The 27,264-nt window shown below is 37.6% G+C and overlaps 1 protein-coding gene and 2 pseudogenes across 2 annotated transcripts in view; 1 reads left to right on the top strand and 2 right to left on the bottom strand.

Annotated features, from left to right (window-relative positions):
* Nucleotides 1-25,794, bottom strand: part of SPIRE1 (spire type actin nucleation factor 1) — a 196,878-nt gene extending 171,084 nt beyond the window's left edge. The window contains exons 1-2 of one of the 2 annotated variants that reach the window (XM_036229822.1): nt 25,214-25,794; nt 7,914-7,948 (exon numbers count right to left, since the gene is read on the bottom strand). In XM_036229822.1, coding sequence (XP_036085715.1) covers nt 7,914-7,948; nt 25,214-25,523 — 345 coding nt within the window. In that variant the 5' untranslated portion in view covers nt 25,524-25,794. The remainder of the gene's footprint in view (nt 1-7,913; nt 7,949-25,213) is intronic. The other variant, XM_036229823.1, reaches the window with a different exon arrangement.
* Nucleotides 8,483-25,176, bottom strand: LOC107497707 (annotated as a pseudogene).
* LOC107497693 lies at nt 20,365-23,044 on the top strand (annotated as a pseudogene).
* Nucleotides 25,795-27,264: the final 1,470 nt, after the last annotated feature.

The following is a 27,264-nucleotide window of genomic DNA, read 5'->3' as shown; positions in this document are numbered from 1 at the left end:
TTTGTGAGTTATGTGGATTTCTGACCACTATGCTGTACAACTTGAACTAGTATATTCTTGTATGTCAACTATAATTTTAAAAAGCTCATTGAATTGTACAATGTAAATATGAGCAACTAAGTCTATTATATTTCAATAAAGCCAGAAAAAAAAATAACTAAGGGCTATCAAATGTCAATTAAAAGAGGCATTACTCATCCAATTATTATCATGATATACATGAGCCGGAGGTGAAATCAAAGTGCAGTGGGTTGATTTAACTAAAAACAGACATTTTTAAATATTATATTCTGTGTTAAAGCAGGAAAGACCCACACACTACTACCAGTTTATTTTAAACTGCTCGAGAAACATAAAAACTTTTCATATAATCCGGTTTGTGTCAAAAACTATATATAACCAGAATGGAATAAGTCCAAAATATTTACTCTGATGTATTTCTTATTTTTAAAATGAGTTTTGGGTTCCCCCACAACACAGTTTAATTCTATATCTGATTTCCCAAGAGAATTGAATATATAGAACAATTTTTGAGTAGTTCTAAGTAATTTAGAATCAGACTACTTCACAAATTACTACAGTATAGAACCCTATATTTTCACCTAACCCCTGGGGTTGAAGGTTCATAAATTCCATTCACTCCTTTACCAAGTTTACATGTGGCAAGAACATATTCCCTAGCTACATAATGCCAGGAATTGAAACAGTCACAAGTAAGAGGCATATATGTAATAAAGAGACACTCAGCCATTTCAATGCCTCAAATAGGGCATTAAATTACTTATCAGCATTAAACAGATACCATACAGTACAGATAAAGGCTAGCTAAAACAAACATGAAAGGTTAAGAGAAGTCGTTCTGCAACATACTGACTGTGGCTTTGGGCAAGTTCCTTACCCTCTCTGTACTTTACTTATTTCTAAATTATGAATAACAACAGTATCCATTCCATAAATTAGTCATGATAATTAAATTTGTTAATATCTATAATAGCACTTAGCATATAGTAAGTTTTAAAGAATTTTTAAAGATGCATGTGGGAACAAAACAAAGTATTTATGTACAGTATATCTGAAGTTATTTCTAAGATGTAAACATGAATCTTTTAAATAACTTCCCTCAGTAAAGCTTAAACATTTCTTCCATGCTATTTTTAGAAACAAGCTCTATCAAGATTAAAGTACTAACAAAAGTTAATGTACCTTTATCTAATATTTTAACCTAGTGCACTTAAAATACAGCTAATCAACCAGGGGGAACACCAAGATTGTTTTAGTTATTCATTTAACCTTCTTTCCTGCTAAAGAGAAAGGGCTTGTGAGTCCTTAATAATTAACGAGAGTTAATAAGACAGGAATGTGATGAAATTTGGAAAGCTAAAAACGGCAATGAAAAATCTTCAATTAAAATACTTGAAAATTCAAATCCTTTATTTTTTAGTATTTTTAACTGCTTAGCAATTTTCTTCAACTATAAGAGTATAACCTACAAAACTATTTAAATAATGACAGTAGGAAAAACTTGCAAAATGGGGTGAAAGCTCCCCCTAAACTATGGATCAGGACTACTGCCATGGCAGACAAATACCTACCTATACAGGTCAATCATTCAAGAGTTTATAAATACCAGTCTGAGCTGTGAGGCACTCCTAGAGAGTCAGAAGTAAGAGGAACACATTGTTTAAATTACATGTCCTTCTCAAAATGAGAGGGACAAAGTACAGATCAGTGGTTGCAAAGGACTGGGGGGAGAGGAGAGAATGACTACAAGGGAAATGGAAGAATTTGGGGAGGTGACAGAACTTGATTATGGGGATGGTTCACACAAATGTATTTGTCAAAACACAAAGAATTGTATCTAAAAATGTTAAATTTACTGTATGTAAATTGTACATTCAAAAAATGAAAAAAAAAGCTATAGGGAAAAATTAAATTGCCTATCTGTAATGTAAAAAATTTTGCAGGTCTTTTAAAACAAATTATATGAAAGATATCCTTTCATGATTTAGAATGCTGGAAAATACTACTATAATCACGAATTAAAATTTTTCCAAGTAGTAAGAAAGTAGAATACGGTTGGCCCTTGAACAACATGGTTTGAGCTGTGAAAGTGCACTTATCGACAGCTTCACATCCCATGTCCACGGATTTAACCACTCACAGTTAGGAAGCAGTGTTTTTGCTTTCCTAACCACAGTCCTAACTGCATTTTCCAACCATGGATGAGAAACCATGCACCAATATACAAAGTTACAAAGGGTCAACTGTAGAGGCAAAAGTTATACATGCATTTTCGACTGCGTAGGGGATGTGCCCCTAACCACTACATTGTTCAAGGGTCAACTGTACTTGATTTTAAGAAACAGTAAGCTAATCTTGAGGTATGAGATCACATAAAAGTTGATTCAATGCCTATGTATGGTCTCCTCGCTTTCTCTAAAGTCACGATTTTGTTGGGTTTTTATGAAAAGTATTAAAAAGGGAATTATAAGTAAAACTAGAAAATAATTCATAACATTTTTTGTACTACAAAAACTATTAAAATAAAAACAGTCGTACTTAAAGTTATATTTTTCAACCGTAAGTGTTGATGAGAGTCCTACAGCACCAGAAAGGACTCTTTTTCCTAGTAGTCGCCCTGAGGTTCCTAGTGGGTCTATGAGCCTTTCTGAAGAAGACCTTCTTTCTTCCTCCCAGGAAACTCTACACCTCTCAGGTAATAATAACATGCTGCATTCATTAAGACAGGCTTTACAAAGCTAAATATTCTACATTCACAACAACCCACCATCCTGCACCCAGGGACAAACAGCCTTCACACTGCCTCCTCTCAATACCCCTTCCAATTCAGAAAGGCTGGTGTAAGCCTGCATTATCATGTGGAACTAGCAATATGCAGCTTTTTCACCTCATCCGAAATCCTTTACACTTCTCATCTGCACAACTTGTTAGCAACCCTTCTCTTGGTGTGGACTAAATGCCAGCAAGAGCTTGATGGGACATTTAACTTACAAAAAGAACTGAGAATCTCTTTTCACAATAGATAAACAATTTAAGGGCAAAAAAGAGACTCTACCAATCCACCTTTCTGATCCAGTATAACCTCACTCTCAAAAATGACCCTGTCTTCATGTTGACAAAAAAGACGGGCTTAAATCACAGAGCAATGATTCCCTAAACTTTCCCATTGTCTACCGCAGGGCCCTGGTTTTCTCTCTCTCGACTCTCAGTTGTTTCTCAGGAAGAAGCACCTCTGTTATCCATGACCCAGCCCAAAAATTCTCAAATCTTTTCATTTTTAGGACCCTTTTACATCCCAAAAAATTACTGACGAGTCCAATGAACTTTTGTTTATGTGAACTATAATATATCAACATATACTGTATTATAAATTAAATTATTTAAAAATAATACTAAACATGTTAATATTAGTAACATTTTTATGAAAAAAAACTTCAAAAAAAAGTGATGAGAAAAAAATGGTGTAGATGATAGAGGCTCTGTTCATCCCTCTGGCAACCAAATCAAAGTTGCAATGGAAACAAGGAGCAGCAGGGAGGAAAAATTGCCTGGGATCTAGATGAATAAGCCATACGAGTAGGGAGAAATCCAAGAAATCACACTGCTATGGCAGAAGGTAGGACAGGGCGAGGACGCAGGGTGGTTCGAACGGCTGAGTGAGCAACACCTGCAGAAGCCTCTTAAAGGGGCTGCATCCATGATTTTCACGGTGACAGACCTGCTCGCTCTGAGTACCAGTGCCTATTCGGCTGCGCGCAAGGGAAACCAGAGAGACATTGTCCGAGTGCCGGCCAAAGCAAGACTCGCTCTGTGAAAAATGCTGGTGGTATCCACTGTTCCCTGTTGTGTCTTCCCCTCTTCCAGCGAGGACATAGAGCCACCCTAGCCATGATGGCCGTGATATCATACGACTGGATAACAGAGGTCGCTCACTCCAGGACTCCCTGAAACTCTGCCTCCCCCAACTCTTGGCCTCACCCAAGCCACATCCAGGTGTGTCCTCAGAGAGTCAGGTGCTCCTTGCTGAGCAGCACCTAGATTCACACTAGAGGCAGCTGGCCTCAGTTTCTGCTGTGGCCTTTTGAGGCAACTATAAGCACAGCATCTGTGGATTGCATGCTGAATCTTAACAGGTGACCCTAGAAGGGCAGAAGCTTGGGCTAAATCTGGCCTGCAGCTGAACCCCTCGCAGGACTGGGCCACTGGACACCTACTTCACAAATCCACATTGATAAGACCAGAGACTTAAAAGCTTTGCTTAGTACATAGAAACACACACGGAAAGGCAGCCAAAATGGGAAGACAAAGAAGCAGAAACCATGTGAGAGAACAGAACAGAGACCCAGATATAATGGAGTCAGGTAATCTAACGAATGCAGAGTTCAAAACACTGGTTATAAAGATGCTCAATGAACTTTTGGGAAGTGCAGATAAATTCAGTGATAACTTCAACAAAGAGATTAAAAAAACATAAAAATGGAAATGGAAATTATAAAAGGGAACCAGTCTGAAATGAAGAACACATTATCTGAGATGAGAAATACTTTAAATGGAATAAACAAAGAAATAAGCAAAGTGAATAAAGAAGAGGATCAAAGGCCCTATCTAGAGGACAGGAAAGCCAATCAGGACACTCAATCAGAATGGCAAGAAAAAAGATGCCAAGACTATAAAAATTATTTATGGAGGCTACGGGACACTATTAAGGCTCCAAATATTCATCTAATTGGTGTAACTGAAAAAAATCAAGATACTGAACAGTTGTTTGAAGAAATAATGATGGAAAACTTCCCTAATCTGGAGAATAGACCCCAGGAAACTCAAAGAATTCCAAAAGTCAGGGGTTCAAAGAGGCCCACACCAAGACACATCATAATTGAAATGCCAAAGGTTAAATACAAAGAGAGAATCTTAAAAGCAGCAAGAGAAAAGTAGTTAGGAGCACCCGTAAGACTGGCAGTCGATTTCTCAAAAGAAACTATGCAAGACAGAAGGGCTTGACACAAAATATTTGATGTGATGAAGACCCAAGATCTACAACCAAGAATACTTTATCCAGCAAAGCTATCATTTAGAATTGAAGGACAGATAAAGAGTTTCCAAGACAAAAATAAGCTAAAAGAATTTATCACCACCAAGCCAATATTATAGGAAATGTTGGAGAGACTTATTTAAGAAGAAAAGACGTATAAAAAACAGGAATAAAGAATGGTAACAACTACATTCCTATCAATAAGTACTTTAAATGGAAAAGAATTAAGTGCTCCAACCAAAAGTTAGTGTGACTGGAGGATGAGAAAATAAGACCTCTACATATGAGAAGGAAGGGGACCGAAAAAGATATCGCTTTGATGGACCTAGAAGGTGTTTAAGTCAGACAGAGAAAGATAAACACTGTATGATTTCACTTATATGTGGAATCTAAGGAATAAAAAGAAGAAACTAATCAAAAAGTCTCACAAATATAGTGGACAGTTTGATGTCGGACAGAGGGGAAGAGGGTTTGAGGGACTGGGAGAAGGGGATGAAGGGCTAAAGAAGTACAAATTAACAGCTAATAGATGGTCATGGAGATGAAGAATGCAGTTAGCATTAATACGATGGCTAGGTGGAGGGTCAGGGGAGGGAGTGAGCAATTGGGGGGACCATTTTATGAACAATATAGATGTCTAACCAATGTACTGTATACTTGAAACTGAATTTTAAAAAATTTCAAGGAAAAAAGTGATAGAGATGGTACCATTTCACATTTTTGAAAAACTCTTGAAGATCATGCTTAAAAAAGCCAGCTAGATCTCATATCTATTTCTGCAGTCTAGTATAACAGTCACAGGCTCACTGTCATGTAGCCTCTAAAAACTCCACAGTACACTCTCAAGACAATGAAAGTAAAAGGGCAAATAATATCTTGGTATTATTTTGAAAATAGTGTGACCTCGAAAGGATGTCAGGAACCCTGTCCCCCCTCCCCCAAGTCCTTCCAAAGTCCTTGGAGAACCACTGCTCTAGTCAAGCCGCCTTCTAGATGTAATCTGATTTCAGCAAATATCTACTCCCTAATCTGTACTTCAGTCTCACTCTCTCTTGGCTCACTTACCACCAACAACAAATGTATAGACTTCCCTAACCTAAAAAACAAAATTGAAACAAAACACAACTTCCTACTTATGCTCTCTCCTCCTCCTCGCAAGTCACCAAACTTCTTGAAAAAGTTCTCACTGCTTCCACTGCACTACCTTTTTATTATTTTAATTACCAAAGTACACATTCTCATTTTTAAAAAATAAAAATATACATAAATCACCATTCATAATCCCAATTTCTTTCCCAGAGATGCCCACTACAGTTACCCCTAGAAAATAACCCGAGCCTATTTTGTAAACTAAATATCAGATTGAAATTTTTATTATCTTGTGATTTTTCTCTTCGCAAATAGTTATAGGGAAAAAAAAATCTAGAAGAGAGTTCTGTTTAGGTTCCAATTCTTTTGGTGACCAAAGTCAATTATGGATCAAAGGATAAGGGTTGAAAGATAATCAGGAGATAAAATGAAGTGACACTCCTATACAATGCAAGTGCTGAACAAAACATTAAAATGTTATTCAGTACTTGTTTTGATTTTATGGTAATACAATCTAAGACAGAATAATAAGACTTATGATATGCCTTGTTCTAAAATCCTCACATTCACATTTCGTTAGCTAATCGCAGATGAATGCTGAATGTATTTTATCATCTTGATATATATGTAATAGTGTCCTTAGAATTTATAAAACATTTACACATACATATCCTCTTCAAAATTTCACAACCCATGAGCTTAACAAGGACTATCATTAACACTTTATAGATAAAAAAGCCAAAGTTATGAGAGAAAAAAATTACTTACTCAAAATTATATAGCTAAAAAATTCACACCAGAAACTATAAATAGAATTTATAACTTTTAAATCAAATCCCACTTTCATATCATACTGAATAGTACACCAAAAATCCTTGCAATATAAAAATATTAAGTTCTTGCCTATTTTTAGAGCTAATTTGGCAAAATTATCTCTACTTCCAAAGTTGAATAGAAAATACAAAAATAAACTGTATTACTTCTGAATGCAAAAAATAATACATTATTTTTGTTTATTATATAATGTAATCCCTAAGGGACCTTGCATTTTACTTAAAGTGACAGTTAAAATTTACTAACACCTGCATCAACATATAGATGTATTATAAAATTAGAAAAATAACTTCTCAAATCCTTAGTGATTGCCATTAACAAAAGACCTAAGACACCCCATGTAAGGCTAATACAACAGCTCCTAAAAAGAACACCACAGATATGTAATTCATGGATGCTGCCCTCCTATTTTAGTGTTATCCTTAAAATTCCTGCAAGGAACACAGGGACTCACATGGAAATTCCTTAAATTTCACAATCAGAATTTTGAATTATATTTAATTATTAAAAATTCATAATCCTACTTATACAAATAACAAAGCAATTAATTATTAATCTCACTAAAACACTGTTTCCAAGTCCCTATTTTTTCCTACACCAAGACAGCTTCAAAAGAGTCAAACATATTTAAATTTCTTTGTCATGACACATTAGATTGGATTATGAAAAAAATGAACTTAAACTGAATCTTAGCTGACCCAACTTTATAAATGAGAAAAAAAATAAACTATAATTAAGTTAATTTTATAACACACCCTGATAGTTTAAAAATATGGATGAGGTAACTGACTATTCCTCACATTTTACACTTCCTAAATATAAACACATTCTTATCAGAACACTAAAAACCCACAGTGACATAGTTCAGTACTCAAAAGGAGTCTATGTAGGGGCTGCAAAGCTGCTTTACTAAGAAATATTTGAGCATTTCTCTTACCTCTGTTTCTGTACAATGTGAATATCCCAATTTACCTGTAATAAAAAATACAAAAAGTTAATTCAAAGGATTTTAACCTCTTTTTATTTTCAAGAGATTTATTAAAGCATCTTACCACAAAGATGGAAACACATACAAATTAGAAATATACAACCATCATCTTCCACAGTTAAGTTAAAATGTTATATATTTTTCCTGTTTTCATGGCTGAAAACTTCAGATCTTATACCCAACTCACTTACCCTGAATATTTCATTCATTCTTCCTAAAAGTAACTAGGGCAGCAAATAACCAAAATGAGAACTATTACATAAAGAAAGTGCAAAGTTAAGAAAAAAATGTGTATAGAATACCCTGTTCTCACTCCCCAATTAAAGACAACAATGGCTCTTTGCTCTTGCTTGACCTAAATTGTCTTCAAAAACTACAAAAATGTAACAGTTAACCAAAAACAAAAAGAAAAAAAAATTGACTTTTAATAGATGTTCAAAAGCTTGTTAGTATTTGAAAATGCTTAAACAAAGGAAAATGTAGTTTACATCAAACGAGTTTGAAGAGCCTTGTATTGCTGCATTCTGTGAAATAATGAAAAAAAAAAAAAAAAAGACCAAAAGCTGGTATAAGGTTTATGACAAGGGCAGAATTTCTTCAAGCAAGCATTTAACAAGGTGAAGGTTCTTTTTTTCAGGCATCTTCACTGCCATTTCATAGATTGGTAAAACATAATGTGGTGGTACTTCAAAAGCAGAGTACACAATCTTTGGCATGTTTCTGTTGTCAATGTGTGTGTTTAGCAGTTCCAAACACAGATAATTAGAAAGCCTTAAAAATTATGAATAAGGCAAAGAACACAAGAGCAATGAATGGGAGGCAGACAGAGTTCAATGCCAAGAGGTCATTTTTATAAGGAAAAACAGGTAATTGATCCAGATATTCTTTGATTCTTGGCAAATAAGAGAGAACTAACAGCAACCAGGCAACGGAGAATGAAGTCAAAAAGCTGGTAAAAGAACAGTAAAAGCTAACCCACCTGATAAGAAATTGCTCCATGCATCAGCTTTGAACTGATTTATAAACATAAGAACTAAGATAGCAAAAAAAAAAAAAAAAAAAAAAAAAACCCACAGGCATTATCTATCTCAGACAAATAGTAACTGCCAATGACTCAATACTGACTGTTGGCAGCTGGCATTGAGTTTGGATGAGTTACCTCCACAGTCAATAAAATTGTCATCAATTGGTTTACCACCATGTTCCAGGTCCCCAGGATGATAGACTCAGCGTGAACATGGCAACAGTTGCAGCACCTGGTATTGTAGAACTGGTCACTGAGATTCTGCTTGCATGTCATGGACACCACTGGGAATCTCTCTGGCCTTGTTCTTGGCCCAACCCACAAAGGTTTTTTGCCCAGAGGCTGAACCCAAATAGCTTGGTTATGGTGTCCAAAACCAAATAAACATGCTTCTTCCAGCCTGCCCTCAACCCAGGCCCTAGCCAGCTCCTTCTATGCACTGAATCAATTTTCGCTTTTTTATCACTGATAAAAATATTTGAGATACTCTGGCTGTGGCTACATTTATGAAAAATCTATGCAAATAAAAGGTGCTGAAACGACCAGTCTAGACGGCTGTGTTTAGAGATTTAAGTTTACATAGGCTCATAAGAAAATAATATAGAAAAAGATGGGAAGAATATGCTTAATTATAATAAGATCTAAAACACATACACATATTTAATATGCATACATACAAATTAATGAAAGTAAAATAAAAATGCTTTCAAAATCTTACTTTCTTTTTTAAATACCTTAAAAAACTTTTTAAAAGTACTTTTTAAATACTTTGAAATGCCTTTAAAAATCTTTAAAAGACTCGGGCTTTTCTGCAAATATAGTTCCAATTTAAAGGTACAGTGATCAAATTGATGAAAACAGAAATGTTCCAAACTCCCATTTTCTTTAATATATGATGACTGTTTTTAACATAAGACTACATAAAAACATATAATCTATAATTCTTCTAATAGATGATCCCCTAAAGAATAACTAAACAATATTTGCCTACACCAACATTAATATTTTCTCTTCATCACTAAGACATAATACCAAGTAACATGTAGTTATATATTTCTGTCAATTTGGGTGATTAAAACATCCTTTTAAAATTTTTTTAAAAAACAGCTATTTTAAAGGAGACTCATTTGTTAGTGTTAACAAAAAAAAAATAGCTAACATTTATATTGGATACTAAAAATTATAATTTCCCAGTCAATACTTCTCAAATTTCATTGTCCTAAGTTCAAATATACATTCACTCCCTCCCATCTCTTTTCCTCCACCAACATTAGCTTCCCTCTATCTCCTTGCTCTCTCCAGCTTACTAAGCAACACCCCCCCACCCCCCGCCCACTCACCCAGCCCACAGGGGTTGTTCTATCACTCTGTGATTTTTTTTGGTGCTTAACTAGAATTTACACACCTTAAAGTCTATGATGATACCACCAAAAAAAATCATAAATGTTTTTCATATGGCTCCCAACTCTTTAAGTGAAAAATACAGTTGAAACACACAATTTGTGATGACCTAATGATCTTAATGTGAAATACTGGCTGAAATTGAGACCAGAAAAAAAGGAACCCCAGGTTTGTGAATTAAAAATGATATACGAGAGAATTAAAGATTACATGAATATACAGGTAAAATGAGTTTAATATATATGGGTTGATGAACTAGGGTTTTATATGTAACTTATTTATTGCTATAAAAGATACATTATACAGTTATATATATTAGATATTCTTTTATTTATTTATTTATGACTGCTCAAAATATTAGTGCTTTTGGTAGATCAACTGCATTTGACTCCTATAGAAATGGTAATTAATTTAACTTAGGAAAGTACTGTCAACAGGAACAGCTCAAAGAAGGGCTCAGACTACCTCTCAGCAAACATTTACTGAGTATCTACTATGTATAGGAGGAAGAAGGGAGGGAGGGAGGGAAACATATGGTATCAAGACAAGCTACAACAGACAGTAACCTCTTTGAGAGTTGATGGATATACATCTTCAGTATGATCTATTCTTAAGGGAAAGAGAATTACAAAGGAATTTAGAATTTTATGTAGGTTTGTTGATAGTAGTGTTAGTGAAAATTCTGAAACTTTTGTATTTATTGTAGCACTGGACAAATAAGTAAATACAGAGATATCTGGGGAATCACCAACTGAGGGAAGACTATACAAACCTAATGTGCGAAAGAGGAAGAGCATTGTGGTGGTGAATTAGAACTAGAGGTATTACCCAACTTCAAAAAACATATTTCCTAGCTCTGCCCTCCAAAATGGGGCGAAGCAAAACGATCCATTTTGCAAGGGCACACATGGCCCATTCCTCCTTAAAGGAACCAGGACTCCTAAGGAAATTGGCTGACTCCAGGACTGGGACATTGTAAGATAATTGTCCAGGGAAATTTTATGGTAAACTGGAACATCTGTCTGCACCAGAAATTACTGAAGTGCTCGAAGAATGATAGAGTGGTATCAAAAGGGCATGAGGACTAGACACAAGATTTTTTCAATAACCTCCATTATAAAACTGAAAATGCTTTCCTGTAAGAATACCAAAACTTATTGTGAGAGCACATAACCTCTCTTGGTTATTCAATTTGAACTGGTGACTAAGTCATGGAAATATGGGAAGGTGGTTAAGTTTGAAGTGCCTGCCCACCTACACTACCCTGCCACCCAAATCCCTGCTCAGACTTTGACCCAGGAGTCCGAAAATCCCAATTACATGACAGCAGAGCTTAAAAGAACCTTGGAAAGGATCTCGTCCAATCCATTAATTTTAGAGAGATGAGTAATCTGAGCCTGAGGAGTCAAATGACTTGCACAAAATGGCAGAGTGAGAAGGAGACTCCCAAGGCTCCTGACCCCCTATCACGAGCGTGGGTGTAGCTGTGGTTACCCCAATCCTGCAATCCCACTTGCAGGGATCACTAAGGTTAGTGGGGGGTACTGCATGGGTGCTGTCCCAGCTACCTACCTACCATTTATAATATGGGAAAATGGGGAAATGCAGTCCTTGATTTAACAGTTGGAAACTGCCAGTATAGCACCGAGGGATTTTCATTTGACAATTCTTGAGTCTTTCTTCAAAGGTTGGCCACTTCTCTTTATAGAACCTGACCTAAGGACTCCCTCTAAATTCTAAAATCCCATGGCTTCACTTTTTACTATTCCAGTAACCTAGGCCAATGGTAGGCCTAACCAAGATTTTAGATTATTTAATGCAGTGAATTAGTTCTTCCAATAACTTTATTGATTTATTGATTTTTACTGAGTTTAATTTGAACACTAGATTAACTATCTGATGATGTAAAAGGACACATCTGAAATGGTATTTAAACATTAAGTTTCAAAATATTTCAACATTATCAAAGTATTTATATATAAGGTAGAGGGATGATTTACATAGCAAGACAAAACTTCAGTTCAGTGTTTTTCAAAAGGAATGAGCATTTTAGTAACGTAAAAGAATCAAGGCTGTGTTTTAGACCTTTCTTTTTAACTCAATCTGAAATATCTAATAAGCTCTTAAGATTTATTAGACAAGCTCCCAGGGAATACTAAAACCAATGTCTTCCTATAAATTGCTATAGAAAGGCTTTAAAAAACTAGTTCTAGTATAACATATGACATAAAGAAATCATCTACTAAAACAACAATGTCATCTTCAGCAGGCATTTTAAATCCTAAATGTTGATAATTAGATAATTCTATTCAACAGGGCTGCTCAATAAATTACCAAGGAGAATATTTCAGTAAACACACATTAGAAGGGCCAGTGATAGCCTTGGATGTTCAGGATCAGACCTTATACAGCATACTCTCTGAAATGGCCTCACCTCAGTGAATCACAAATTCTGATGAACCACATAACTATTTGATGGAAATTAAGGCAATTTAAAAAAAAAAAATCATTGATGTTCATATAGATGAATGACACTTTTAAATTAAGGTAGTTAGCAGTCACTGGAGTAGAAACTTCAGCATGAAGACTCCTTGAGAAGATGACATCTAAATAGAGATTTTAAAATTGGGTAGCAGCTAACTGCAGAGCTGGGGGAAGGACCTGTTCCAGAACCAAGAGGCTACATGTGGTAAAGCATAGATCGCGTAGGCCTTTAAAGACAGTAAAAAGAGAATAGGTTAGTAGAGTTTGGGGTCTAGTTTAGATATGATGAAAAGCTATCGGAGAACATTAAGCAAGAGCACAAACTGATTCAAGGTGGGTTTCCAGGTCAGTCTTGGAAAAAATATTCATTCACCTCATCATTCATAAACAATATGTCATGACAGAAATCCTAAGGAGAATACTGGCCCTCCTCAGAGCCTGACTCTCCCTTCTTGAAATCATCTTACCCTCTGTGCCCCAAGCCAGGCCCTAGGACCTCTTTAGCCTCAAGTCACCTTTGCCATAAATCACCTTATTTCACTTCTGAAACATGGGCTCCTGCTTTATTTTTGAGGCCTAATCTGTCTATAGCCTATAACTCAATCCCGTATCTTAAAAAAAAAAAAAAAAAAAAAAAGGATTAAAAAGCAAGCAAGCCTTGGCTTATTACTGCCAGTCACCTTCCTACGGCCTAAAGTCTAGCCCTTGGACCATTAACATCAGTGACTAAAACCAGCTACCAGACTTCCCCAGCACAGATCACTTACTGGATCTTTTCTATAGCTACGGTCTGCCCTTTATGGCTCTGCTTGCTCATCAGATGATCAATCCCTGTAATGGGACTTCTTGGGGGCTGACTGCTTTATAGAACTGACATCCCTGGTTTCTGTCTCTCCATGAGGTTAGGTCTCTCCACCATCACTGCCACCCCTACAAACTAGAAGTAAGTTTGGTCCAGATCCCAAACCCTTCCAACCTATTCTATGTAATATAGTAACCAAGTTATAACTGATCCTGTTCTAAAATGAAAGTTTTAAAGATAAGCTTTCTTAATTATTCGTGTTATTTTTCTCTTTCTATTCAGTATCCTTAACTAAAAGTTAATATCATCTCATAGAACAAATACTATTAAATGTCAAGTATTTTCCACTGAAAAATAATTTTGTTTCAGCATAACTTTTTTCAACAAAACTCAAATATTTTTATTTTCCATAATTTGGCAAAACCCAAAGCTTGCATAGCAAAAAGCTTTCCTTTCTTGTGCCAATTCTAATTGGATGGTAGTCTCGGTGGTCTAGAATACTACCTTCAGAAAAGATCTGAAGGCAAGTTCTGAGATGTCCATGACCACTAAGCAACATTTGCCATTGACAGAAGGGACAATGCTGAAGCCGCATTTCTGACACTCCTATGCCAGGGGATGAAATGATGGGAGTTGTAGTTTTTTCTGTAAATAGTATGGATTTGGATTAAAATTTTTCCCATGTGATATTAATTCAAACATTAATTGTACTTAAATATCATGAGACCTCAAAAACACACCGAGATCACAGGACTGTATCGTTTTCTGAACAAGGAGAACTTGGAGGGGAACCTCCTCAAGCCAAATCACAAAAAGAGGTCTACTAGCAAGTGCCAATCCCAAATATTTCCCGTCAATGGAAGAATTCTTGTTTTCATCCATTTCATACATACCGCTGTGTATTCCCCCTAGAATCTCCTTTGCCACTTTGACATCTGATCATGTATGAGACCATCCTAGCCAAGAGGAACCCTGCCAAGAGAGGTATCTCAGGTACTTCCATCCTCAACCTTGAGTTCCTTTAGAAACAACACCATAACTGCCATCCATAGCCACTTATCCACACATACTACTTACCCTTTATCTGATTTAAATTATAGAAACTATGTAGGCACATTTTTAGCTGTTTAACCTTTACTGTATACATTCAAGAAACACCTTTCTGTAATAAATTTCATAAGTTATACATGTTTATTATACTGATGAATAAAATACTAAGTTCTTTAAATTATAAATAGAAGACATGTCATTAATTACAAAAGATCAAATTTTTAATGAACTTTAATCACTCTCTACCAAAAAAAATTAATTTTATACACATCAGGCAATAAATAGGCCAACTGTTTCTAAGCTATGTCTTATCTTACAGGTCTCAAATGAAATTGGTTCCAAGAATTTAGGGGGGAAAGTATACTTACATTATATTTATTTTTAATGTAAATAAGCCTCCCTTCTCTCACACAAAGAATTTTAATAATCTAAATTAAATTATTAATAAGTGAATATCAAACTGGTTTAAAAGTGGTAAAGTGAAGGAAAAGCTAGATTCAAGAATACATAATATTAACATGCAAATCATTTAAAACTGTAAATGGTGGTCAAACACTAATTCTCCTGACATCCGCTAGACTCTCGACAGCCCATTACCATCCATGTCAAAAAGTTAGTATAGACCTAAGGGAAATAACAACTAAAGATAGAATGAAGGATGGCATTTTAGATCATTTCAACCTCAAGAATTATTTTGTGGACTTCCAAACATTTATTTAAGACTGTTTTAAAAGTTCTTTATCAATCCTGAATCAAAGTATCTTGAAATATTTTTTTTTTTACAAAGGGAAGATCAGCTCAGTGAGAACATGTGTGTGCAAATATGTATGAGTTGACAAAATGCCCTCACATAAATTTCCTCATTTGAATCTCACAATTTTGTAAAAAGGGCTGCACATATTTTCCATCTTATAGATAAATAGGGAGTAAGAAAGGTTACATGGCTTGCCTGAGGTTATCTTAGCAATGATAAAGTGTCAGAGCCAAAACTCAAAACCACATCTTCTGCAGCCAACTGTTCTTTCAATGTTACCATGTGACATTAACAGCTAATTTGCAACCTTCTAGAAGAACAAAGGATTAGTAGGAATCAACATGACTCCATAGGGAAAATATTCTTTCCAGGCCAATTTAATTTCCAACAAGTACAAGTCATCATCTTCCCACCCTATCCTGCCCCTCCTGCCTTCCCTACCATGCAGGAACCCAGGCATGAAGTCTGAGAAGCTTCCTTCCTCTTTCTCACCCCTGTTCTATTTCCTAAATGATTCTTAATCTTTTTCTCTCCATTCCTATTGCCCTCATTCAGACCTCCATCATCTCCTGCCTGAACAGCCATATTACTCCTAAGTGGTTAGGCAACTGAAAAGCTACTGAGATCTAATGATAGCATGAAGTGCCTACTGTGTCTTTGCCCCCTGTTTTATCCAGTTTGATTCATGTTCAACAAAGCTCCCATAATTATCTTTACAAAGAGAGTGATCTGTTTACATCATTTTCCTGCTAAAATCCTTATATGGCTCTCCACTGTCTACACAGACTATAAATACAGACTCAATGGTGAGGCACAAAAAATCCTTCATGATCTGATCCCGCCAACATACCTTCCCAGCCTCTCTCATTCTCTACCACTCCCACACACATCCTATGCCCCAGGCACAGTGGATGCCCACCGCAGAGAAGACAAACCAGTCCAACCTCACATGACAACTCCAAATAATTGGTAGTGGCTACCTGAAGCACCCCATTGAGAAGTCTGAAGCTGCTTATAAATTTAGCAGCAAAATGCAATGACTGAGGAAGCAGTGTATGAAGAAGTAGGTGGTGTTGCCATACTACAATCCATGTACTATTGTTCTTTGAATAGTATTTCCACATTTTTAAACCTTTGTACTTACTGTTGCTTCTGCCTAACATATCCTTCTCTTTTCACCCCATTGCTCACCCTTCAGAACATCCGGAAAATAGATCTCTGTGAAACCTGCGGAGTCAGTCACTCTCTCCTCTGGGCTCACATAGTTTTCTGTATGTCTCTATTATTTTGAAATTATTGTACTTTACTGTGTTAGTTTATGCACCAGTGATCTTCTTGAAAGTACACATGCACTTTATTCCTCTTTTTATCTTCAACATCTAGTACAGTGCACTTACAAGGCACTCAAAAGTTGGTAAAATCAACAAATGAAACCAGAGGATTCTTCTAAAATGGTATTTTCACTAAAATCCAGGAGACATGGCCAAGGTCAGTGGCACTCCAACACTACTTGTCAACTCTATCTATATATATCTGTATCTCTCAGAAATAAAAGAAATACAAGGAAGCATTACTAGATAGGAATTTGACTTCCAATTAGATTGGGCTAGGGAGAAGGTAGAAAAAGATAACAGACTCGATTTTTTAAAAAATGCGTTAGCACAGGTAGCATAAAGATATTTGAATTATAGTTTTCAGAAGCTAAAAATGAGTTAAGAAATCCTGTTATTATTAGGTATACGGCCTTTCCATACATATGACACTGATCAAAGCCTTATTAAATTTGTGTTAATGTGCCCGATGGCTTTAATTTTTAAAGTTTGTGAGATGCATCATTTTGGAAAACTTTGGCAATATTTGCTAATGCTGAACATGCACAAATACTATGAACTAGCAATTCCACTTTTAGGAGTGTACTCAACACAAATGCTACATTTATTCACCAAAAGACATGTTTAGTAATGTTCTCAGCAGCATTACTCATACAATCCAATAACTAGACATCCAAATGTAAGATCTAAAACCTATCTAGAGTAAAGTCTATCTAGAGTAAAATGGACAAATTATAGTTTACTCATACAATGGAATATGATACTAAAATGTAAATGAACAAGCTATATATATCTGCAGTAATATAGATCAATCTCACAAAGCTCAGAGAAAGAAGTTTGGCCTATATTATAAGTACAAATATAGTCAAAACTTATAGTCATGATAGTAGTGACTCTTGGGATGGTTGGTGACTCAAAGGGTGCACAAGCAGGCCTTCCGGGATGCTAATAATGTTCTGTTCCTTTATCTGCTGAATGAATAAATGAATATACAGACAGTGGTAGGCATGCCAGTAAAAGCCAAATACCAGCAAGACATACTTCCCAAATCTAACAAAGTTTAAACACCAAAAATAACTAAACTTTTTAACATTTCTATTTTTCTTCTTTATTAAAAACAAAACCACCCCAGTAGCAACAAACATACCAGCACTGAGCTCCTTGAAGATATGTCTGATTCTAGGGCTGGAGCAGAAAATATACATAATAAGCCTCTTAAAGTATCTTCTAGTGCCAGAAAGCAAGGATGTGCTTGAAAACACAAAAGGGTGGCTGCATATCAAAGGACACAGGAGCCAACCTAAAAGTGTCTCCAATAGCCACAGCTGGAACAATCTGAGCAACAAAATAAATAACATAGTAATGGAAAACAACCAAAGCATAAAATATGCCTGAGTCCAGACTGATATAAATAAATGACTGAAGAAATAAGGAAACGGGGGAGAAGGGACAAATCTTCCTTAAAGAAGAATTCCAAATATTATTAAGTAGATTTTCACCCCTCCAGGAAGAGGCTCCTCCTGAATGCAGGCTTGACCTAGCGATGATGCCCTTCCAAAGAACAGAGTATAGAAAAGGTAAAAACAGTAGTAACTCTTTAAGGGAGAAACCTGGCAAAAACGGTTCACATCACCAGTGGTGTTACGCGGATATCATATGTCCTAATTCAATGTGATGAGAGGAGTCCTTTCCCTCTCTGGTATTCTTCACCCAGACGCATAATCCCAGCCTAGTCAGGAAAACATCAGGCAAACCTCAATGGAAGGACAGTCTACAAAATCCCTGATCAGTACTCCTCAAGATAGTCAAGGCAATAGGAAACAAGGACAGTCTGAGAAACTGCCACAGACCAAGAGAGACTAAGGAGACTAAATGCAAAATGGTGGATCCTAGATGGGATTCTGGAACAGAAAAAAGACATTCATAGAAAACTAGAGAAATCCAAAAGAAATCTGCTATTTAGTTAATAACAATGTGCCCACGTTGGCTTCTTAGTTTTGACAACTATACCACAGTAGCATAAGATGTTAACATTAGGTGAAGTGGGTGAGAGGAACACAGAAACTCTCTGCAGACCTTTCCAACTTCTCTGGAAATCTAAAATTATTTCAAAATAAAGTTTATCTAAAAAAAACCCATTATACTTGGTAACAGTCAACAATTTTCCTCATAGTCTTAAACAAATATCTGGGAGAGGATAATTTCTTATCTTCTCTTTTTTTTTACTTAGCCAACAGGAAGCAAACAGGAAATATAATAGGGCTCCCATGATACTATTATGGAAGTGGAATGCAAACGGTTGTCGTTTTACAGAACTTAAAATGCAGGAAAGTGATTTGGCCCTAACAAATAAAAAAGGTAGAGTGACTTATCATCTCTTATCAACATAGAGTCCCTGGTAGATTAAGGAGTTTTTTTTCTACTAAAGTGGAGTAGAAACTCTTAGTGAGGCTAATGGCTTCCCAACAGAGTCCCAACTTACTTAAATATCAATATCTTGTGTATGACTAAATTCTTTCTACTCTTTTCCTTTGCAGAAGACAGAAATACAGAAATAGAAGACAAAACCACAAACGCATTATTCCAAAATTTCTCCCAAAATTATATAGCCATTCCCACACAACCCAAGTGGAATTATGTTGGAGAGTCAACAGGAGTTGAAAGTTACAGCAACCTGAACTTACGACTAAAATATTTTAATTTTGCAAATGACCATCTAAACATATTGCTAAAGCCCCTCCCAGGGGCCTATGTAAATGAGTGGTCTTAAAGCTAAAGCTGCCTTAGCTTCACGGTCAATCTATCACTGTGTTTATTTCCTCTTCTTTAACGTTAGAACTATTTACACTTACATCATCTATGAAAACTTGAACAACCAGAAGGAACTCAATGCATGTTTTTAAAATTGAATTAACTCTACAAATTTGGATGTATTGTTCAAATGGAATAATTCTTACCTACTACTGTAATTATAAGGCATTTCATCAACCCTGAATACCATCATTCCACCTCCAACCTCTACCCTGGACATATAACACATATACTGCAAGTGTTCCTTTCATTTAATGACCGGGATGAAAACGTGCAAGAAATATACAAAGAGAGAACAAAATTTAATTTTTTAAACATGTTTTCATTATTTCAACCTTTTCCACAAACAACATCTTTGAAATCAAATAAGATATTATTCCAAGACCATTTCCTCCACCAAATTAGCATGAATCTTACTGAAACTGATTGATCATACCCTTGTTTCAGATCCCAAAGTTCAAATGTTCCCTACACTGGGGGATCCCTTTATTAGCATGCACTCAGGCTTTCATTGCTTGTTCCTCAGAGGAAAATCTATCACCAATCTTAAGATTATTTTAAATCAAACTGTGGTCATAACTTTTTTTAATGTTCTTTATACATCTAAAGCTAAAGGTACATCAAAAATTTTGAAACCAAAACCTGAAAAAAGTTATTTTTGTCAGATTGTTTTAAAGGTCTAAGAGGCCTATAGCCATGCCACCCTGAACATGCCCAATCTCAGAAGCTAAGCAGGGTCGGGCATGGCTAGTACTTGGATGGGATTCCACCAAGGAATACCAGTTGCTGTAGGTGTTTAAAAAAATAATAAAATAAGATAAAAATTAAAAAAATAAAATATAAAGGCATAAGAGGCTGCAGAGACCATGTAATGATTCTAAGATCTAATACTATTGTTATTACTAGTTCTTTGTGGCATCCAAGGAAAAAAAGTGTTCTAATCTTGTGAAGATCTGGAATATAACCTAAATTCCACTAATGACTACTTTATAAAGAATATGTATACCAAAATGTGTTCTAAATGCCAGTTAAATGCACTGGTGACAAACAGTAGCTTGTATATCAAGAGCCTGAATGTCTTTAACTCATTAATTAACAGTGTGAAAGTGAAAACTTCATCAACCTGTACATAGGAAGCTCTTACCAAACAGTGAGGTCTCATTACAACAAGTACATAAACACTGGGAAAACAAAAATGTTAAGCCTCCTAAGAAAAATCATAAGCCCTCTTGATTCTAAGCAACATATCCTCCTGTCATCACAGAAATACTTCATAAAGTATACTGCCTATTTTAAGATCCTTTCAAACCTAATCATTTTAACTCTTAAGATATCCTCTAAAGAACTAATTTTTCCTTTTTCTTTAACCTAGTTCCTTCAGTCCTATATCACACTTTCATGGCCATGTTAGTATATGGCTCTAAGTTTTAGCCGAATGTTAAATAACTCATTCTTCATTGTTTTCTTCCAATATTGCTCTCATTTACATGCCTCTCATACCTTTCATCATTTTCTACTTTTCTTATAATGTATTTCTAATTTCTTAATTCAAACTGAATGTGAATATTCTAGGTATATCAATACTGTTAAAAGTAAACAAGAACTAAAATCAATTACTACTACATTCAAGCCCAAAACAAGTCAGGAAAGTATATGAGATGCTATATCTTCCCATTGGACCAAATGTGGTAAGAATTAATACCATTCATTCATTCAGCTCAACAGCAGGTAGAACAGTGAGTGGCCAGCTGAAAGATTCACTTGCTTGAGAATAAGAGCCACAATCCATTTCTCCACACTAAACACAATCCTGGGCACCACTCATCATCTATCGGCTTGCAACAGGGAAAGATTTTGCCCTGCAGTGAACATCTGGCTATGTCTGGAGACTTTTTATTGTCACGGTAGGGGTGGGAGGGTGTTACTGGCATTTAGTGGGTAGAGACTGGGGATTCTGCTAAACATCCTGTGTAGGCAAAGTCTCCACAACAAAGAATTATCAGCCAGAAATGTCAATAGTGCCAAGGTTGAAAAACCCTGACCTAGACATTTGTCTCAAACAGCTGGACCAAAGGCACCATGGTGGTGTTAAAGGACCAGAGGATTTGGAGAAGAAGAGAACTAAAACTTAACGAGCACCTGCTACAATCCAAGCCTTGAGTTAGTCACTTTACATATATCATTTCATTGAACCTTCAATCATGTGAAGAAAGTGATCTGTTCTCATTTTACAGATGAGAAGGCTAGACTCAGAGCTTAAGAAACTTATTCAAGGACACTCAGCTAGGAAGGAGAGGAATCATAATCCATATTCAAATCAAATCTATTTCATTTCACAGTATTTCAATGTCTAGAGTTGAAAAGACCTGGATTTGACTCAGTTACCAGTGTGAATTTGAGCAAGTCACCTAACTTTCCCTTAACCTCCACTTAGAAAATAAGTCAATGGATAACATGTGAAAATATAAATGCTGTTGAATGCCAAGAACACATAATCACATTAAACCCCTTAGAATGAAAATACTTCTTAGAATGAAAGTGCTTCTTAGAATGAAGGTGTCACAATTACCATTTTTCCTTAAAAAAAACTACACGAGTGTTCACAGGACCAAATTAAACAGTATTTTTAAGAATCAAGATTAGAGAACCAAGAGGAGCTGGTTAAGACTTCAAAGTCCTGAAACACGAAGCTGTGGGTTCAGGGTTTATTGACTGAGCTCCACCAAAGCGGGAGCCCCTGCAGAGAGAAAGTGCAAGAGATGAACATAGACAGATTCATTTAGAGGTGCAGAACACGGCGCCCTCTAACGTAAAAGATCTTGTCCTGGACAATGGTCTGTCAAATGAAGGCAAAATCAAAGGCTTCATAGATAAATATGAGGAACTGTAGTTAAGTAGTCAACACAGGTCTTACCTAAGTTGCAGACTTACCAAAGTTAAATCTAAGAAGCTTTAACAAAGCAGTAACAGAAATCTAAAGGGGTCTGGAACTATTGGCAGTTAACTGTCCTCACACATCTAAATTTAAGTGGCAACAAAATTAAAGACCTCAGCACAAGAGAGCCACTGAAAAGTTAGAAGAGCTTAGACCTTTTCAACTGAAAGGTAACCAGAGAAAATGTGTTCAAGCTCCTCATGCAACTCACCTATCTTGATGGCTTCCACCAGGATGACAAGGAGGCCCCTAACTCCCATGTGAGGGCTTAAAGGGCCCACAGGACAACAAGGAGGACAAGGAGAGGAAGAATGTGAGGAGGACTCTCAGATAGTAGAAGATGAAGATGAGGAAGAGAAGGTGAAGAGGAGAATGTGAGTGGAGAGAGAGAGGAGGAGGAAGAAGGTTATAACCACGAAGCAGACAATGAAGATAAAGATGATCCTGGTGAAGAGGAAAGGGGTTAGAAGCAAAAACCAGAACCTTAAGATGAGGGAGAAGATGATGCTAAGTGGAATAACCTATTTTGAAAAATTCCTATTGTGATTTGGCAGTTTTTACTGGTACCCCCAGCCCCCAAATCTTGCCCCTTGAAACTTATTTTTTTCCTGATTGTAACCACTGCTGTGGGAACAAAGGGGAAAAGCATACTAGGGGTTGTAAGGGAGGGAGGGTATAGAATAAAATATTATTTTTACTGCCCCCCCCCAAAAAAAAGAATCAAGATTAAATGTTCGGAAGACATTGTGGCTTCACAGCCGTGCAAATACTCTTAAATCCTAGGAGGAAATGAACTAATACAAACTATAATTTAGTATGAACTTTAGAAAGATTTTAATCAACAGGCCCTAAAATGCCCAAGATTATATCAACAATTTTAACGGGGCTGTCCCCTCAACTGGCAGCAGAGGTCATGAGCAGAAATACAAAGAAGATGGATTACAGATCCATTACTGCTGCTGCAGGAAACAACTCTACTATTCTCCATAAAGATAGGATATTAAATTAAGGTCAACATGTTATCGCTCATATTAATAATGCAAAAAATAATAATTTATTTCAATATAAGGTTCTGATTTTTTACAAAAAAAAACTACCACCAGAATCCAACAGTCTTTGACAACAACTAGTAGGTCCACATACATAATTTAAACTACATTCTTCAGGGGTTAAGTTCAAGAGACAAGTCAACTGGGGTTTGTTCCTTCTGGAAATCCACCACCAATGCTGCTTCTAGATGCAAGTTGAACACAACCATTTTCCCCTTGAAACACCAGATCTCAAGGTATGGCTGCTCTATTTTGTAAATATATCTTTTCATAACATAATAATACATTATAGATAAATCATAGTATTTCCCATTAATATAAAGTCCAAGTTTAAAAGCAATAAACACATCAAATAAACTATAAAAAACATTTGAAATAATTTCAAAAGAATCATAAAGACTGGCTTTAAATAAAAATTATAAAATTTGTTTACCCGACACTAAAAATAAATGATGTTCTGGTGAAACTAAAAGAACTGACAACATAATCTTCTTTATTTAATCAATTTAGATAAGGATTTTCATTAAATGTCATTTTTACTAAGTTCTGAATTATATCTTTTACCTTAAGCATTTTGACACTTCCATCAACTTTCTAAAAGTGAGGGCGGATTATTTTTTATATTTTTAACAGACTTGCCTCCCAAAGCCCAAATTAGATAAAAACTGATAGGAGAAACCTATTATCAACATCATAAATAAATGTTTGAGTAGGCCCTAGCTGTATGTTGATGTGTAGGTGACAATCTGGAAGAATTTACATTAGACAATGACCTAAAATCCATTTTATCTGACATCCTGTCGAATTTTTACTTTACAAGCCTGTTTTTTCATCACAATGAATTTTAATATACAGGTAAATAGTACTTAATTTACAACTTTCAGGAGTTAAAAATCATTATTTAGGCTCTTCCATTTTTCCCAAAATAGAAGAAATCTATTTCAGATTTCCTTATATTTTCAAACTAAAATAATATTGTTGCCTATTTTTTAAAAATACTATTAGTGGACTACTCATTCCGAAAGGTGTAATTTTCCTGATACCAAAATTAACTATCCTTGACAAGATCTCACATGAGCCTTTTATATAGTACCTTTCACATCACAAATACAACCACAAATAAACAGCTAATCAGGTTAAGTATGCATGCAAAACCTATCAAAAAGATCCAACCCACATCATATCCCGAACAAGCCCCGGGCAGATGTCTTATAATAGTCCGTACAATCCACCGGCACCCTCAGCAGGTCCGCGGCCCCGCAGTGGGGCGCAGACCAGACACATCCAGACCCACTCCGTCGCCCTCCTCACATCCTCTCTTTGTGCCTCTGCCCGCCCCCCACCCCAAGCTCTAACCTACGTGGGACTCCGCTCCGCTAAGGCGCCAGCACCGCCTTCCCCAGTGGGCCCCAGGCCTGGGTCTCCCGTGGGAGGGGTCGGGGGTCGCTGGGACTCAAGGGCCTGGAGTCAGTTGGGTAAAAAAGAAAAAAAGTGAGCCGCTGCGGGGGTCCTCCCGTAGGTGACGGGGGGTCGCGGGGCGGAAGGGCAGGGCCGGGGGCTGTGAGGGGAAGGGGGCCTGCGCCGGGGGTCCGCGGGCGGCGGCCTCACCCGCAGCGGAGGCCGGCTCTCCCGCGTCGTGGGCGGCGGGCGCCAGGGTGACGGCGCCGTCCCTCCAGACGCGGATCTGCGCGGCGGAGCGCACGCGGCGGCGGGGCTGCCGGCGGCCGGCGGCCTCGGCGCGCAAGGAGCCGCAGCACTGGTAGCACACGGCCCACGCCTGCTCCTCGTTGATGGGCTGGTTGTAGAGCCGCAGGATCTCCTCCAGGCTCAGCGCGTCAGGCGGGCCCCCGGCCGCGCCCGCGGCCGCCCCAGCGTCCGGCGGCCCCTCGCCGCCCGCCGGGCCGGTCGGCTGAGCCATCCCGCGGCTGGACGCCTCGCTCGGCCGCCGCGCCGTGCGCCGGCGCCTCTTCAGCTCCTGGGCATCGCATCGGCGCGCAGCTGCCGCCCCCTCCTCCCCGGAACCGCCCCGCCCAAGCAGGCCGCGCGCGCCGCCGCGGGGGCCGCGGCGGGGGGCCGAGGCAGGGGCCGAGGTGGGCGTCTGGGCGGCTGCGGGCGAGCGCAGGGGGCGAGGACGCCGCAGCGACCCCAGCGAGGCTGCGGCCGCCGCCCGTCGGTGCCGACGCGATGGCGTCCGCCGGTCCCGCCCCGCGCCAGCTGCGCGCTCGGTGCCGGGGCCGCGCCGCCGCTCACCCGGGGTCCGCACGCGCACGGCGTCCGGCGGCCGCCGCGCCGCGGCCTGGACCGCGCTCAGCCGTCGCCACCGGTGCAGAGCGGTCAATGTCACTGTACCCCCAAGGACTGCTTCGACGAAAGTGTGATTCGGGTCTCTAACCCAGCCTGGAGTAAATTCCTAAAAGGATAAAGGTCCACGGAATCGCTCCGGTTTCGGGCTACTTGGGCGGTCCAGCCTACCACTGCGGCCTTCCCTGGGACCTTACCCAGGAGCCCCAGACCCGCCTCCTCCAGAACTAGACGATTTCTCTTGACCAGCGGACTTGGTGGGTGCTGCCTTAGGGCTCACCCTGTCCTCATCCTTGTTCCCTGCTCTGCCTTGGTTTTTTGTTTTTGTTTTTTAATAACTATCGCCACGAACATACTGTATAATTTTCTTAGATGTCTTGTTTATTTCTGAACACCTCCTCCACTCCAAACTTAAGTGTAAGTCCCATGAGGACAGGGTTCTTTATGAGTTTTGCTTACTGACTTCTCCCAAGGTCATACATAGGTCAGAGCCTGGAACATAAGTATATTGTAAATAATTTGCAGACATTGGTTTCAGCATCTTTTCGGATTCGTTTGTAATGTTCCTACAACTCAGTAAGATGTCTCCAATGACCACAGTCATCATAGGCCAGTTAACCCAGACTGTTCATACGATATGGAAGTGATATCAAAGTGGCAAAATTAAACTGAGGGCAATTAGCCAGAGAATAAAAAATATTCCCGGGTCTCCCTGAACTCTTAAAGTATGCAGTAAACCATAATCCTTAGATAAAACAATCACTCATTGGTAAATGAGTTTCCTTGGTTGACATTCCACTCTGATGCTAGTCCTGTGTGAGAAATTTACAAAGTTGAAAGCATTAACCAAGTAAGAAATACATAGTAAGAACCAATTAATCTTTTAAAGGCATTTTTATGAACAGTATTAGATATCGCACTCTCAACAATTGTATCTTGCAGCAGAAGTTACAACAGTCTATTATTAATGCTTAAGGTACCACAGTACACGTCACAGGAGTGGGGAGAAGAAAAACCAAAGAATATAAAAGAAAGGTAAGATATGAAAAGGGGGAGGGGGAGAGAGAAAGCTTCTCCCTGGGCTGCTTATTATAATTTCACTAGAAGAGATAGAAAACCACATCATTACTTAGTTATCGATATCATAATCTCATTTGTAAAATTGCACTATCCATACGCACACCAAAGCTCTGAGGTCTAATTCCTTATATGACATAAACAGGATGGATAGATATATAGATATATAAAACCTCTTTATTAAAAATATGGAAAAACATTTTCAAAATTTGCTATTTTAAGTTTAGATCCCATGTGGACTTTGAAAACACAGAGGGCTTAAAAATAATTTCAAAAGTGCA

Source organism: Rousettus aegyptiacus, unplaced genomic scaffold, assembly GCF_014176215.1.
Source record: "Rousettus aegyptiacus isolate mRouAeg1 unplaced genomic scaffold, mRouAeg1.p scaffold_m13_p_12, whole genome shotgun sequence".
NCBI classification, from domain to species: domain Eukaryota; kingdom Metazoa; phylum Chordata; class Mammalia; order Chiroptera; family Pteropodidae; genus Rousettus; species Rousettus aegyptiacus.
This window is presented reverse-complemented; position numbering and strand designations above follow the sequence as displayed.